This window comes from Rhinolophus sinicus, linkage group LG06, assembly GCF_036562045.2.
Source record: "Rhinolophus sinicus isolate RSC01 linkage group LG06, ASM3656204v1, whole genome shotgun sequence".
Taxonomy (NCBI): domain Eukaryota; kingdom Metazoa; phylum Chordata; class Mammalia; order Chiroptera; family Rhinolophidae; genus Rhinolophus; species Rhinolophus sinicus.
In genome coordinates this window covers 120,491,346-120,507,879 of record NC_133756.1, presented here as the reverse complement: position 1 = coordinate 120,507,879, position 16,534 = coordinate 120,491,346, and the positions used below count along the sequence as shown (strand labels likewise).

Below are 16,534 nucleotides of genomic sequence, written 5' to 3'. Positions count from 1 at the left end.
CAGAGACCAGTCAGCTTGCCCAGCTGCTGTACCCTCCTGCTGGGTAGCCTCTGGAGAATAAACAGGGTTTCATTCAACCAATCAATCAACTAGCCAGACTCTATCTGTAGCGTGTGCCCTCTGAGCTTCCCGTCAGCCTTGTGTGACTAACTGTGATGGAAGCAGATGAGGTGCCATCCAGCTTGCTGTGACGGCACTGCCTGGGTGAAGAGACACAGGTATGAAGCAACTGAGGAGAAAGAAAGGCAAGGAGGTAGAAACTAAACATGATACTGACTCAGACTTAAAGGCTATGGGATTCTGGTAAGAAGGATCAACATAGGCCAGAACAAGCAGTGAACTGCAGTGAGAAAAGCATACTTTGGATTATGTGGGCCTCAGTTTAAACCCTACTACTTACTAGCTGTGAGGTAGTAAGCACTAAATCTCTCTGAGCCTCAAGTTGTCTCATCTGGAAAATGGACATAACACAATCCTTTTTGCAATAGGGTAGCAACGAATGAAGACAAATACAGTATCAGTACACTGCCTCCCATAGAGGGTAGTAGTAAATGACTGCTATTATTATTATCTGTGAGGGTGAGCTTTCTGAAGAGGATGGGCAAAGTGAATAAAGCATGAATAGGATCTAAACAGACAGAGGGATAAGGGATCTGGATTTGGTAGTTAATCTTCAGGAACCTTGTGAACTCGCAGTAAGGCAGACAGAAATGGTTCTTCCTTTAGCTAGAAAACATCTCCCTGAGCCTGGAAGAGCAATGAGAGGAAACTAATCGGGGCAAGCCTCTCTCTGCTTCGGGCCTCACAACCTCCTCACCTGTAAAATGAAGTGGCGGGCACTTCCAAGTCGGCACCTTTGGGCAAATTACTTACGCAAACAGAATTTGTTTCATCATCTGTGAAATGGGGCTAATTACTTGCATAGTGGTAAGGATTTAGTGACTAAAGCCTCACATAATGCCTGCCACAGAAAAGGCATTCAATAAATACCAGCCACTAGTAGTAATATTTAACAATTTCATTAAAATTTTCTTTAGAATATTTACATATTTTATAACATACATATACAAAAATATAGAGGGTGCCAAAAAATGTATACACATTTTAAGAAAGGAAAAAACTGTATTAAAATTGTAATAATATATACTGATAACAAAAGATGAATACAAGTCATGTGTATACATTTTTCTGGCACCCCCAGTATATAATATACTAAAAATTGTTACTAAAGAAATATGCTATAAGTATTAAACAAAATTCTGAATATATGTGGGTTCTTTAAAAAAAGTAGTAAAACTAACCATAATAAGCTGTGTGGTTCTTTGCTCCACTTAATATACATTTACCTTGTATCCGTCAGTCTGGAGGGGCCACACTAAGAGTTCAAGAAAACTGTGGAGGGTAAAAATTGAATATCCAGAAAATTCTCTCCATTACCTTAATTTATTTTGCTAATGAGGGGGCAAAAACCTTGTGTCATTAATAACACTCACTAACCACACCTACAATGTCAGCACTCAGTGTGTGCTAGGTAGACCACTAAGTGGTTTTTCTCATTTAATATTCACAATGGTGTGAAGCAGGTCAGTCACCATCCCACTGCAGATGAAGACGCTAGGGCTAGAGGTCAGGCAACCTGACCAAAGTCATGGCGCTAACACGGCACAGCTGGGACTCCAGCCTGTCTTCTCAGACTCCCAAGTCCTTACTTACCACAGGGACGCCTGCCAGTGACAAGAAAGCCTCTGGTGCAGACCCACGGACAGTCACAGGAGAGAACTACTTACTGCCCTAGGACGACTCTGGGCTTGGGACCCCTACTTGGAAGGGAGGAGCAGGAAAGAAGCTAGATGTAGAAGAACCTCAAACCTCAAAAGTGAGATTTTTCTGAGAAGGCTTCTCACAGGACAGGGACAGGGCGAGACCTGGGACGCAAGCCGCTAAAGGGGAAACTGTAAGCCCGGGAACACAGTAGCTTGATGTTTTAAATTCTCTTGCCTTTTTCTGTTCCTCAGTGTCCAGGAAAATTCTATGGAGAAAAAAATCCAACTGGTCCCAGCCATACGGATAGGATTTGCATTACGGCCGCGACTGAGCTGGGATCCTCCAGCAGCAGCAGCAATGGTGGCAGGGAGGCAGAGCCTGACAGCTGCCCCTGCTGTGGGGTCCCGGGGGACTGCAGCTTTGTGGCCTCACTGCCTGAGTGGCTGGATCGGTGCCCAAGAGTGTGGCACACACAGGCTGGATCCTAATGTTTCTCTGCAATCAGAATGGTTGCTGACCATCCCATCAATCCCCTCCCAGTGCCCCCTAAACCCCAACTCAGCTGCCACTGCTGTTAGAATGAAGACACAGCGCTTACGGCCTCCCAGGACCTGATACTTCTGCTTAGTCTCTAGGCTCCGGGCACCTGCCCTGAGCTACAGTCCCATCACCCTTTTTCCGTCCTTCACATTTGCCATTGTTTCTCCTTCCATAGGGTCTGTCAATAAAAGTTTCTCTGCCAGGAAAGCTCTTCTCACCTTCTTCACCCAGGTTAACTGCTGTCCTCGTTCACTTCACAGCTCCAGCTTCCTTTGGGAAGCTTCCCCTGACAAAAAGAAATCTATTTGACACGCTTAGGATTCTCTGTACTGTCCCTTTGCAGCATTTGTCACAGCTGTAATTTCACATTTGACAATGTCTGACTGCGCTTTAAACTCCATGAGGTGAGGCCTGGACATGTTTCTGGCTTGCTACTGATCCATCAGGGCCTGACGTTAGGAAGCAGCATATAGTAGGCACTATTTGTTGAATGAATAAATGATTGAACTAATTCTCCATTTTTATTTTACTTTTCCAAAGGGAGGCAGTCCTCTGTTTACAGGTTTATTACAACTGTAAATAACTACTAAAATCTGCCTAACTCTTACCATTTACGAAACACTTATACAATATTCAATAAGTATTTGTTAAGGATTTACACGAACAGTGATGAACAACAGTGATGGTCTGACACCTCCAAAACTCACAGTATTGAGAGAGAGAGAGAGAGAGAGAGACAGACAGACAGACAGACAGACAAGGGAACATGATCCATCCCACCCGAGGGTGGTGCTATTACAGGAAGCACAGGTGCTATGGGAACGGGCAGGTACCTGGGGGGTTAGGAAAGGTTCCTTGAAAGATGTGACTCTGATGAACCAAAGGATGAGCCTCTTTCTAAACAAGAGTTCACCTGCCTTGAGCTGGCTCACAAGCTCCTGGGAAGGTGGTCTGACAGGTATCATCAAAGATACTTCACAGTCAAAATCACTGAGGAAGTTAAGGGACCACTAACCCAAGGCCACGTAGTCAAGAAGCAGTAGGGCCAACTAGAGGCTCAGTCCCAGGGCGAGGCCCCCCTTCAGGGACATGCCTCCTCCCCACACGCCACCCAGTAGGTCCTGCTGTTTTCTGCCCCTGGGCTTGGCCAACCGCCTGACTTTGCTGGGCTTCCGGGTAGTTGGCTGGCTGCTTCTACAACTCACCTACCCGCAAAGTTCAGAAAAAGCCGCTAATCCCATCTTCCCCGAGTGCCTTCCATCACCAGGGAGCAAGCAAACAAGGACTCAACCAGTCACACACGTCAGGAAAGGTGCCAGGCCCAGGGCCACTCCGCAGAACTGCTTGTCTGGTGAAGGCCCACTTGAGCAAGCCCCGGTGTTTCAGTGTGTGACCTGGATCCTTCCGGAAGGATTCAGTTTTCTCTGCAGAGCTTAACACGGGGAACTGCATTTGAAAGGTCTCAGTGAGAACCCCATTAACAAGACTTGGAAACGAAGACTCAGAAAGGAGTTTCTAAAACTTATTAAGGGTCCCAGAGTCAGTCAGTAACGGTCTCAGAAGTGGAACCCAGGTCTTCTAATCCTAAAAATCTTGTGTTCTTTCTGTAACTTTATGCTGCCTTCCAACACCGTAGCATTCACAAAGCCTGTGTGGGTCACACCCAGGCATTCAAATCAACAGTGTGGGGATCGCAGGGAGCTCTCCAGACAAGCATCACATTACAAGAGTGATGCCAGTTAGGCCTTAACCTTTGGTCTAAGATAACACTTTTTTTTTTATTTTTAATTTAACACTTTTGTTTCAATCCACTCAAGACACAGAGACATTTACATATTTGCTGGTTAAGAGAGCTGGATGTTTCGGTTGCTCTGATTCCATCCTTATGTCCAGCAACAATGATACAACAATCGATAAACAGACAGCCTCTCTGAGGCCCCGAGACAGCCAGACGTATTTACCAGCCCGGGTTTCTGTTAATTAGATAAAATCCCTGGATCAATGTGCAGAGCATTTACCTGTGCTGTAGCTAAGCACATTCTGGACACCTTCATCCTGGCACGCGGACAGCAAGTGCCTCGAGCCCCAAGCTGGAGCATCTGGGGACAAGAACCAAACCGTCGATGCAAATCTAAAACAAATGTGTTCAGCCCTCAACATGACACAAGCTCTTCTTTCCTGAACTGCAAGCCAAATCAGGCTTTTTTCCAAAGGCACCTAGTGAAGAAATTTGAGCTGGTATGAAGTCCTTTGTTTTCTAAAACCAGAAACCTAAACAATCTCTAAACTGATGGAGAGTTTGAGAGGCAGCGTGGTATGCAGAGCGGGAAGAGTAAAAAAGACCCATACATTCAACTGCCGGCTTGACGTCTCCACCTGAGTATCTCACCGGCATGTGAAATTCAGCGCGTTCAAACCTGAACTCATCATCTGCTTCCCCAGCCTCCTCCTCTAGCATCTTCATCTTGGTGAACTGGCGGCAGCATCTAGGCAGCTGATGAAGCCAGAAAACGGAAATTCATTCTTAACACCTTCTTCTCCCTCATCAGCCAGAGCCAATTCTATTCATTCATCCAACATTCACTGATTGCGTACCTACTACGTGTCAGGCACTGATAATGTTCTTTCCTACCCATCACCAGGTCCTCTAGCTTTACTTCCTCCATCTCTGCTACTGACGTCTCAGTTCCTGTCACCTCCTGTCATCTTCTCTCACCTGGACGACTCCAGTCGCTTTCAACCAGTCTTCCTGCTTCCAGCATGGCTCTCTATCAATCTTGTCTCCACGGAGCAACCAGTGAGCTTCTAAAATTATCGATCTAGATCATGTCACCGTGTCCCTCCCTCTCTCATACAAAGTCTTAACATTCTTCAGTGGCAGCCCACTGCTCTTAGTAAAACTCAGCATCATTAACGTGGCACACAGACCCAGTGTGGCGCGGGCCTCGCTTAACTCGCCATTTCATACCGCTTTCCCCCGTGCTTTCTAGAGTCCATACTGGCTTCTCTCCATTCCTCGACTTCACATCTTTTCTCGACTCAGAGCCTTCCACCTACTGTACCCTCTAACTGAATGTTCTTCCACCTTTCTCTTCATCCTTCAGAGTTCACTTCAATCTCACATACTCAGATGCTTCCCTTACTGATACATACCCCGACCTCCACCCCTCGCATACTCAAGGTTAGATTCCCAAGTGTCTTGTACTTCACTTTTTTAAAAAGTTGTAGGTATCATTCACACTCCATACAATCCACCCACCCAAAGTGTACAACTCAATTGTTTTTAGTACACAGTTGTGCAACCCTGACGACTAACTCCAGTACATTTCCATCACCCCAAAAAGAAACCGGGGACCCATCAGCTGTCCCTCCCAACCCCAACCTCTCCGGTCCTTGTCATCACCAACCTACTTTCTGTCTCTATGGATTTGTCTACCTTGATATTTTATATAAACAGAATCATAGATGTGGTCCTTTGTAACAGAACTTCATTCCTTTATATTGATGAACAATATTTCACTGAATGGCTACATTTTGATTTATCATCAGTTAATGTACTATGAGGTTGTTCCCCTCTTTGGGCTACATCACGTAGTACATTCATGTACATGTTTTCAGTTCTCTGACGTATATACCTAGGAGTAGGCTTGCTGGGTCATCAGGTAACTGTGTTTAACATCTTGAGAGAATGCACACTGATTTCTAAAGCAGCTGCACCATTTCACACCCCACCAGTAGTACATGAGGGTTTCAATCTCTCCACATCCTCGTGACACTTGAGTACCTGTCTTTCTGATTATAACATCTTAATGGGGATGAAGTGGCAGCTCATTGTGGTTTTGATTAGCATTTCCCTAATGACTAATGATGGTAAGTATCTTTTTCACGTGCTTATTCATCATCTGAGTATCTCCTTCGAGAAATGTCTATTCAGATCCTTTGTCCATTTTTAAATTGGGTTCTTTTTTATTGTTGAGTTTTAAGAATTCTTTATATATTGTCGATACAAATCTCTTATTAGATATTATGACTTCCAAATATTTTCTCCCATTCTGTGGCAGAGTTTTTCACTCTCTTGAAAGTGTCCCTTGAACACAAAAGTTTTTAATTTTGATTAAGTCCAATTTATTTATTTTTTTCCTTTGGTTTCTTGTACTTCTGGTGCCACATCTAAGAAGTCTGTGTCTAACTCAAGGTCACTAAGATCTACTATGTCTTCTTCTAAGAGTTTTATAGTTTTAGCTCTTACATTTAGGTCTATAATCCATTTGGAGTTAACTTCTGTGTATGAGTGAGGTCGGACTCCAACTGTATTTTTTGCATACGGATATTCAGTTGTCCCAGCACCATTGTTGGAAGACAAACTGAACTCATTTTCAAGTACTAATTATAATTACATAATTAGTCATCTGGCTCCCAGTTAGACTTTACGTGCCACGTGGGCAGGGGCCGTGCCGGTTGTGTTCACCACGGCACCTCCAGCACCAGCCCGAGGCCAAGCTCCTAATAAGCGCTCATACATACTGGCTGAGCAAAGTCCTAATTTTACTATTAATCATAAGCACTCCAGTCTGTGCATTAGTGGTATCATCCGTGTTCCTTAGGCTCACAGAGGTTAGGCAGGCTGTACCTGGTTCTGCTGGTTCTGTTTCTGACTGGGCTCCCTCTTCACCTGGGGAAGGGGTTGTAGGTTCCTCCGGGGTAGGAACTTCTCCTTCCTCGTTGCGTAGCCACCAACAGAAAATCAGCTCAGGGCTAGGCAGAGAGGACAGGCTGGACAGACGATCACTGTGGGACAAACGGACAATGTCCTCTATGACCAGGCCCTTACCTATCTCCAGGCCCTTCTAGCCTCAGACTGGGACCCCGCAACGCTGAACACTATGTAGCTGCCCCCTCCCCACCACATACCCTAGGCTGTGTTTGTTTTGGTGCTACCACGCACGCTGTCCCCTTTGCCTAGAACGCCCTCCCCTTCTATCTGCTAAGCCCGACTGGTATTTTAAGACTTTAATTGGGTGCCATGTCCTCTAGGACACTCCCTGGTCCCCCAAGTTGGTGAGGGGCACGTTCTAGGCTCTTGTCTCTCAGCACTGTCTTCCACAGACGCCACCTTGGATAGGAATCTCACCTAGTCAGGTGTCCCCTGTGCCAAGCATAGGACCCAGCATGACAGGTGCTCAGGAAATTTTTGTCAAATGAACAAATGAATCCAGGAGAGAAAGGGCAGGCAGTCTGAAGTCCAGGTTTCAGACCAGGCTTCCTTCATTAGAAAAGGTTTCGGCTGATGAACAACTGAGTTAAGCACTCTGCAGAAGGCCCCGGCTCCCCACTGGGAGAAGGGAAATGGGGAGGGGTGTTGTCTTTCACTCAAGTTTGCTCTAAGGGAAACGTGATCTCCACTGGAGAACAGGAGGCCTCACTCCTCCTCGCCCTGACAGCTCCTCATGCGGCTCAGCCGGAGCCTGGACAGATGTGCCTTGTCTGCCCTGCGCCCTGGTTTCGGGTGAGTGGTTCCTGAATCCAGAAGCCAGGCTGCGCTTTGGATTGGGCCCAGGTGCGGGGCCACCTGCTCGTGCTGCTGACAGGTGGACCGGCGAGGCAGGACGGGTGTCCCCTCCTGAAGAGGTGCACACTCTAATGAAGTTTAAGTGCCATGGGGGAGAGAGAAGGAAATAGATGCCACACAGGGAGAAAGGAGGAGAGAAGGAAGGGAAGTGGAAGGGACCCAGCCTCCCTCTGATACAGGCCATGGAAGTACAGAAATAAGACTGTGGACTACCCGCTTCCTGCTTGCTGAAAAGTCAGTAAGAAGTAACTTTCCCCAAGTTCTGTTGTGCTGGAGAACAGAGGAAGAGATGCCAGGAGCCAGCCTGTGTCCCTGTCCTGGGGAGAAACACAGTCTAGTGGGTAAAGATGAAGCCCAGCCCCCGGGTTTCTTAATGGAAAGAACAGGCCGTGGCAGGGGGCAAGTCCGACCCTGCCCCTTTAGCCGGGCAGGTCCAAACCAGTTAGTTACCGATGCCACAAAGAGCAGGTCAACAGTGCGCACACATCAGGGCGCTGTCCGGAGCTTTGGGCTCCATCATCTCATACTCTGTTGGATGCCTGACCTCTTCCTGATTCGGGTAGCGTGTGAACCCTGCTGGTTTTCCTGTTGATGTTCAGCCTGCTTCTCTCACCTGCCTTCCAACTTTGCTCCTGGATAAGGATTCCTGTCCTTCCACAGGCTGGCACAGCCCTCCCTAGATGACACTCATACCCTCCCAGACCAGAAGGGAGGAGCAGCAGGGCACAGGAAGGGGCGATCACACCCAGTGCGGAGGAGTCAGGAAGGCGTCACAAGGGACACAGCACTGGCGCTGAGCCTGGGAGGCTGGGAGGACTGAAGCAGGTGAGGCGCAGAGACGAGGGCAGCGTGCGTGGAGCCCCCAGGACCTGCAGATTCCAGAGTGCCCTTCGAGAGGTGAATGAAGCACCTCCCCTCTGAGAAGGAGAGCTCAGCCTGCTGCCCTGGCCTCTCCCAAGGCTCTGGGGCTGGGGAGGATAGGCAGACATCCAGGTAGAGACACACACAGCACAGAGCCCGGGAGGGCGGGGGGAAAGGGGAGAGGGCAGTATTACTTGCCAGGTCTGAGTTTTACTCCAAACACTGATCACACACATGGTGACCCAACCATGTGTAAATTATGTGTAAGTTACTATTATAATTTTTTTGAGAATGGGACTCTATCCTGCTATAGGCAAGTCTGTTGGGCAAAGCTAAGGGCCAGGACACACGGAGGAAGAAATTCAGAGCAGCATGAAGCACCTATGCAGAGTCTAGGGCGTAGAAAGGCTGAATGAGGACCTTCCATAGGAATTCAAGCAGGTTTCCTTCCAGCAAGGACGGTCAGACTCTCCCCACCCGCAGCGCTAGGCCTAGCTCTGTTAGGAGGAAGAACTGTACTTGGTAGGTTTCATGTCTGTTTCCTTGAAACCAGAGCCAAGGTTACACATCCCTCCCTCTGGTGCCTAGCAGGGCCACTCATTCATTCAGAAGCAAGAACTGTTTTGGGTGAGGAGGAAGGATCTCCTTCTTCAGGCCTTCGTTACCTTAAATTTGTCTTTACTGAAACAGCCTCTCGACAGATCTGCCTTCAGCCTTTCCCCAATTTAGCTCATCCTTCACCTTCTGAATGACCCTAACGGGGCAATTTCACTGCTCAAAAACCTCTCACTCTCCCCAATGCTCTGAAGAACTCCTGTGTGGGCATTCCAGAACCTGCACATTCCAGCTTCTCCCAAATCGCCTTCTATTTCCACGAACCCTGCAACTCTGCACAAGGGCCACCTCGGCAGCAGCGACATGACACCGGCCCAGCAGCCAACATCTTCTGCCCCCGCCTCTGCTCAGCCTGTTCCTTGCTCATTGCTTCAGGGGGCAGGATGGCATGCTGATGGGCTCGGTCTGTGTCTGGTTCATCTCTGACTCCCTCACAAGGGGTGAAGGGAGATTCTGACTGAGTCATCACGCCCGAGAGATGGGACAGAGGAGGCAGGAAACCAACAGGCTAGAAACCGGGAACACACACGTGAAAGCCTCTGCAGACCCTGGCCACGCAGACAAGAATGAATGTTGTGAGTCACACACACACTATCAATTCAATAATTTTCTCTATTCTTTGGGCAGGTTTTTAACTGCTATTAGAAAAACGTGTATTTGAAAGAGCTAAAATAATCAACACGTGAGGGGCTAATGGAATAGGCTAAACTCAGCCTCTCTTGGTGATAGAAAGGTGGACTCACAGCCTTGCCACTCTGCAAATGTACTGCCTACACTGGGCTAGCAGAGGAAAGCAGCAGCCTGGCGGCCCTTAGCCGTTACCAACAGGTGATTCCAGGGTCAGCAAAGGCCTCCGAGGATGGGGCCCAGCCAGTCTCGCCCCCTCACGCCCTCGTACTGCAGCAGAAGGAAGCGAGGCGTGTGCTTCTGGGGACATGAAGATGCCACGCGCAGCCTGCAGTTATGAATGGCTCTTATAACAACAAGCTGACATCTGCGCTGGGTTTTTAAGATGCATCATCGCATGTTTATTAAACTATTGCTCTATCATATTTATTAGGCTACGAAACAACTCCCAGCCCATACTTCCAAAAGTGGTTTATTAAAAACTAAGCCTTGAACATTAATACTCAAAAGCACCCTTGAGAATCAATAATAACGCTGCAGATAAAATGAAAGGGAATCAAAGCAGTATGTCTTGGTGGGGGCTGCAGCTGCCTCTCAACACTTTCTTGTAGGTTTAGGCAGTTGGAGTGGGGAAGAGCACCGAGGGTGTGCAGTCTGGGTGCAGGCCAGCCACCCCAAAGCCCCGACTTCTTATCTACAATGTGGGCGGGGTAGCAGGGCCAGGGGAGTGTCCTGTGGCCATCCAGCTCTCTACAACAGGCCAAAAAGGGGCAAGATTAGGACTAGTGGGGACCCCTGGTTTCACCAAGAACAAAACCTCTGCCCCTAACCAATATCCCATACTGATGCCCTATGCTGGCCCCAGTCTGAGCATCCGTCCTGCCCCTGGGACCAGGCTGGGTCCCGACTGAGTCCTGCCCCTGCCCAAAAACAAGTCTTAGATCCAACCAGCCAGTGGTCATAAGGGGCCCCGCTGAGCCAGGGAGAATTGAGGAATGCAGTCAGCCCCTGGGCAGGAGCCCAGCATGGGCACTCCGGGCCTGCAGGCAGGTCCTTCTAGCCCCCGCAGACCTGGCAGGAAGGTCTCTTCCAGCTCCCTCCCAAATCCCTAAGCCTCTCCAGGGGTGCCCGCCTGCACCCCATCCGGGCAACAAGCAAAGAAACAAGAACAAACTGGAAGATTCAGTGACGAACCCACAGGATGTGGAGGGGACTGCAAACCATGCCCCGTGAAGGAAAAAGCAGTGGAAGGATCCAGAGGTGTCCGGGGGCAAAAAAAAAAAGAAGGTGACACAGGGCTCACCCAGGGAGCCCAGGCGACTCTGTGACTACGGGGCTCAGTTGCCAGCTTAGTGAGGATTTCCTCCAAGGCAGTCATCATCAGAGAAAGGCGCTCACCCACTCAGCCCCTCCAGGGGGACAGCAAGGCCTGGGGCTTGACACTCACCTGCTGACCTCCTGGACATTGTTGGCGCGAGCAGCTTCCATCAGGGCTGCATCTGAAGAGAGACGGGGCACTGGTCAGATCCCTGGCCAGGACGGCCCCGCAGGCAGCTTAGAGGGCCCAGTATGACGGCAGAGGTGGAGGCACTTCAGAAACATGGGTTTTAACAAGGGAAACGGTGCCAAGATGCAGGCGTACCCTGGAGATATTGTGGGTTCGGTGCCAGACCACAAAAGTGAGACTTGCAATAAAATGAGCCCTAATCTTTTTGCTGGTGGAGGGTCTTGCCTTCAATGTGTAAACAACACAACATTTGTTGTGATTTTACTGCACAAAGTGATGTGCAATAAAACGAGGGAGGCCTGTTAAGGGAAGAGAGGGCTACACCCCTGCCGACCTGGTATCCCGTTAATGAGGCCTCCCCATCTTCCTATGATAGAGCCCGAACTCTGAACTCCTGTCACCACGGTGAACCCGGTACAGTGCTGGCACCACGTGTTGCCGACGGTAAATGCTGTGTGTGAACTCCTTCACGCTCCATGAGCTCTAAAGCTGTGTGTGTTTTCCATGACTGCCGTTGTTATTCGTCACTCCTCTACCTAGCCCCCCTTTCTCCCCCAATTCCTTTCTCAGCCTACTTTTGAATCTTGATGTCACAGGTCACAAGCCCAGACAGGACAGGGAGGAGCAGGCAGGGGTGTGGACCGCTCTGAGAGGAGAGACAGCCAGGACCAGGAGTCACAGACTTGGCTCCGACACCGTCCGCCCTACTTACCAAGGGCTGCAGCAGCCCCTTTTCCTCTCAATCCCAGCTTCCATGACTATAATCTAGTGGCAACAACAATCCTTGCCCTGACAGGCTCTCAAGACTACTGAGGAGATGAAATGATGGCGTAAAAATCTGCAAACTCCCCAGTGCCAAGCCCAGCGCAGCGAGACACAAAATAGAGGGTTCGGATCCCTCAGGAATCACCTGGCAGAAACGCTAAGCCTGGCCTACCCTGCAGGCTGTTGGCACCACCTTGTGGCCACAAAGAAAAACTGCCCGACTCAGAAATCTCAAAAGACAACAGCAGAAGCACAATTTTTTTACAGTACCACCTCTGTTTTCGAATGTCTCCGTTGATGAACACTTCGGTTTATGAACGCCGTAAATTTTATGGATCTATGGTATCATTAGATAGTAAAATTCATGCTAAATTGCTGTTTTAGGGGTTGATTTTAAAGGTCTGGAATGGTTTAATCCACTTTGCATTACTTTCTATGGGGAAATCGCGCCTCAGTTTTCAAACGTTTCAGAACTTGAATGGTCTTCCGGAACGGATTACATTCGAAAACCGAGGTACCACTGTAGTTAATACCAAGTGCTCACGGAGCCCTGTGTGCCCAGCCTGGTTCAGAGCTGGACCACTGTTGACCACTGGACAGACTCACGTCCTGCTTTGCCTCAGAGAGTTCTCAGTCCAGCCAAGAGACTCATCCAGTGAAACATGAGAGGAAGCACGAGCAGGTTAGAAAGAGAGGCTGTGGAGACAGACCCGGGCTCCCATCCCAGACCTGCCACTTACTTGCTGCATGACCTGGCCAACCCACCTAACGGCCTCAGCCTCAGTTTCCTTACCGGTATAACAGGGATAAGACTGCCACCTTATCAAGCATATGCAAACCAGTTCTGTGGGTCAAACGTTAATGCCTTCACCCCACTTCCCGGCCAGGGCCAGGTCCTTCCTGGTTATCTTCCCCCAATTGTTCTCCAAGCACGCACCCAGCAGCACCCGGCTGGAATGGGAACAAGCATTCCTCAGAGATCCCTGGATCCACTGTTCCCTCTTTCTGCAAAAGGAAGTGGCTTCTACAAGGTCACAGAGGGAGCAAGAAAGGAGTTTAGAACAGGGCCTACTGGCTCCTAAAGAGCACAATTTCTACCACACTGCACTGGGCCTGAGCTTACAACTCCAAATCAGGGGACAGGGTAGCTAGCAAGTCAGAAGGGTCAAAAATGGTCACGGTTTCAGTCATTATCTGTTTTGGTAAATAGATCCTAGTCCCCTTGCTGGGGTTCACCTGCCACAAAGTCCAGTCCAGAGCCCCCAAGAACCTCTAAGGCAAGACCTTGGATACCTCCCCCAATCCATCTAAATATACTGGCTCGTGACATTCCCTGAGCTCATGAATTTTCCATGGCTCTTCACTGCCTACAGGAGAAATTCCAAACCCTCCTGCTTGACATCCAGACCCCCCTCCATCTACTCTCACCTCATCCCAAAGACCCCCATTCTCCAACCAGGCTGGCCACTCTGCTAGCCATTGCACGCACCGTGCTGGCCTGTGGCTCCCATATCTTTGTTCCCTGAAGCCTTTGCTACTACGTTCCAGACACTATGATGGACAATGTGAAGGTTTAATTAAAGAAAGAAAAGATGCACTCCCTGTTCTCAGGAAGGCCATAATGAGGCCTTTTCATCTCTTGCCTCATCCTTCAGAACTCAAGTTCAAATTCCCCATCAGGGGGTCTCCAATCTTCCAGGATAGTTTTCCGGTTGGCTCTGTGATGCCCCAACTACACACAGACCACTCACCAGACCCACGGGCCTAACTGCCTGCACTGTCTTCTGCCTGCACGGTCCCCCTAACTAACTCTGTGTTAAGTTAGGAGTTCCACAACTAGCCCCAAACAGGACACACACAAAATGCTGCAAGTTATAGAATCATAGCGTGCCTAAGCTAGAAGAGCCCTTAGAGTCTCTATTTCAACATCCTCATTTTGTAGATAAGGAAACAGGGCCAGTGAGAAGCAAGAGTTTAAAGTCAATAGGAGTCAGAAGTAACCAAAACAAGATCCCAGTTGCCCTTACTCCCAGTCCAAAGCCTTTCCTTACAGCTGCTGAATAAACAAATGTCAAGGCAGTCCCCCCTCTTGTTCCAAAGTCTTAAAGCTTGAGATGCATGGACTCTGTGAACACCATGCCTCAGTCTCCCCACTGAAGGAACAACTGAGAACCTGAGTGGTTGGACTCATGGAGGCCAGAAATCTGGCTCTCTGCCCGCTCTCCCAGTCCCTGCTCAGCTTCATGCACCCAGGTGAGATGCCATCCTGGGTCAACCAGCCTCCATAGTTGCTTTGGGTCTCTACAGAGCCAACTTCTAGTCTTCCTTCTCCTGCCAATGGCCCCATATTGCAAAATCACTTCACGCCTGAGATCAGGCACAGCAAAACCCAGAGAGTCTGATGGACAGACCCAGGAGGCTGAACTACAAGAGGAGTCAAAATAACAGCACTGTGAGAATAATGAGAAATTATCCTTCACTGTATAAGTTGGAAACTGAAGCCAGAGAGCAAGGGATGAGCGGTGGCAAAGATGGGATTGAAACCAAGTCTTTTTTTCCTTTCTTAGGCCACCTTAGGGATAAACTTTTCTAAACCATCTAGCGGTTGCCCTTAAAACACACCGCAGTTTCCTCACCGCTCAGAAGAACGGGACCAGACAAAATATTAGCGCATAAAAGGACCATGCTCTAATTTTAGATATTTAGTCCAATGCTCCCATTGTACAGATGGACATAGTGATGCCCAAAGAAGAGAAGCTGATTTATGATGGGAAATTATACAACTCAGAGGCACTAAGATCTACAGTGGAAACTCTACCCCTGTGACTAGATGATGTCTGGGTCCCTCCAGGAATGAGATTCTGGTGTTCTAAATCTATGAGTAACTCCCACCCTCCAAGGATAGTCAGGACACTCCTCCCGCCTCTCCAGCCTCTCCCTCCTAGAACCCATACTGCTCCGATAATCACCCTTGTTGGACGAGTTCTTGCTGTAACAGTGAACCACCAGAGCCGTGGCCAAGGCCCATATGCCCAGTCCGGCCCTGTTGGGGACCCCGTTACAGCTGTCGTGTCCTGGGAGTGTTTCTTCCAGGCTAGGAAGGTGTCCCCATGTGGCGGCTGCAAGGCACTGGGTCTCGGTGCGTCCTCCCTGGCGCCCCCTGGTGGCTGCCCCTCCTCGGGTGAGCAAGGCCAGCGATGTTCCAGGGCGCCCTCCGATGGTGTTCCTCAGCCACTGTGGCTCCCCGCAGCCCCCGATGGTCACAGTCCGGCGGGAGGGACCTCCATGGCTCCGGAGCGATGGGGACCTGAGCAGCTGGAGGAGGAGCCGCGGCGCCAGCGCTGTTCTCCACAACACCAGGGATCCCAGCATCGTGACAGCTGCTCCGATAAGCCCCTGGTGCCGGCCCCTGTGCTGGACACGTCCAACATGGCTGCCGCGGCGCGTTCGAAGACGCCGCGAACGGGGTGGAATTACGCACTACCTCACGGGAGTGGTAGTCCACAGCCCCAGAGCTTTCCGCAGCTGAAGAACGAATAAACTACAATTCCCAGAAAACTGTGGAACTCGCGTCACAATGACTGCCGCTTTACAGGAAGCCGGGGCATGTTGGGAAATGGAGTTCGGGGGGAGGGCGTAGCAAGAAGGCAAATGACAAGGTGGGGCGTGGCGATTAAGATGCGAATCCCTGATCAAGTTAAAACACGCGACTGAGTTTCTGAGTAGTGTAAATTAAACAGGGATCTTCTGCAGAGGCCTATTATGAAACCTATGCTTATTTCTTTTAGACTATTTCTCTTTTAAGCCTGAGACAGTTTTTCACAACGATGTCTAGGGTAATTGGTGCACCTGAAATAGGAATTCCTTTTATTTTCCTACACAGACTTCCTTTCGGTTGAAAAACTGACTCCTGGTCTTGCTTTCTCACTTGTGTTATTTTCAAAGAGCTTCCCGTGGGCTGTCTCATCCTCATGGCAGCTGCGTGCGGGCAGCTGGGCAAGGACTCTTATTCCCATCTTCAGGGAAGGGAATCGAGGCTCAAAGGTGAAGCGATTTGTCAATAAATCAAATAAAGGTCAAGTTTTCTGACTCTGAGTCCATAAACACCTGCACCCCTATCCCGCCCCCTCTTAATCCATAAGCAGGCAAAGGAGGAAGCTCTTCTTCATGTCAGTCCTTTCTCCTGTTCCCGCACTTCCTGTAGGTCTCCGCTCAAACTTCACGTTATCAGAGCCTTCCCTGATCATTCTTTTTACAGTAGCAATCTCCCTTCCCCTATTCTTTTT

At 49.2% G+C, this 16,534-nt stretch overlaps 1 protein-coding gene across 2 annotated transcripts in view; it reads right to left on the bottom strand.

Moving 5' to 3' along the window:
- Nucleotides 1-15,700, bottom strand: part of CLPB (ClpB family mitochondrial disaggregase) — a 136,137-nt gene extending 120,437 nt beyond the window's left edge. The window contains exons 1-2 of one of the 2 annotated variants that reach the window (XM_019744405.2): nucleotides 15,218-15,700; nucleotides 11,424-11,475 (exon numbers count right to left, since the gene is read on the bottom strand). In XM_019744405.2, the coding sequence (XP_019599964.1) occupies nucleotides 11,424-11,475; nucleotides 15,218-15,620 (455 nt within the window). In that variant the 5' untranslated portion in view covers nucleotides 15,621-15,700. The remainder of the gene's footprint in view (nucleotides 1-11,423; nucleotides 11,476-15,217) is intronic. The other variant, XM_074335827.1, reaches the window with a different exon arrangement.
- Nucleotides 15,701-16,534: the final 834 nt, after the last annotated feature.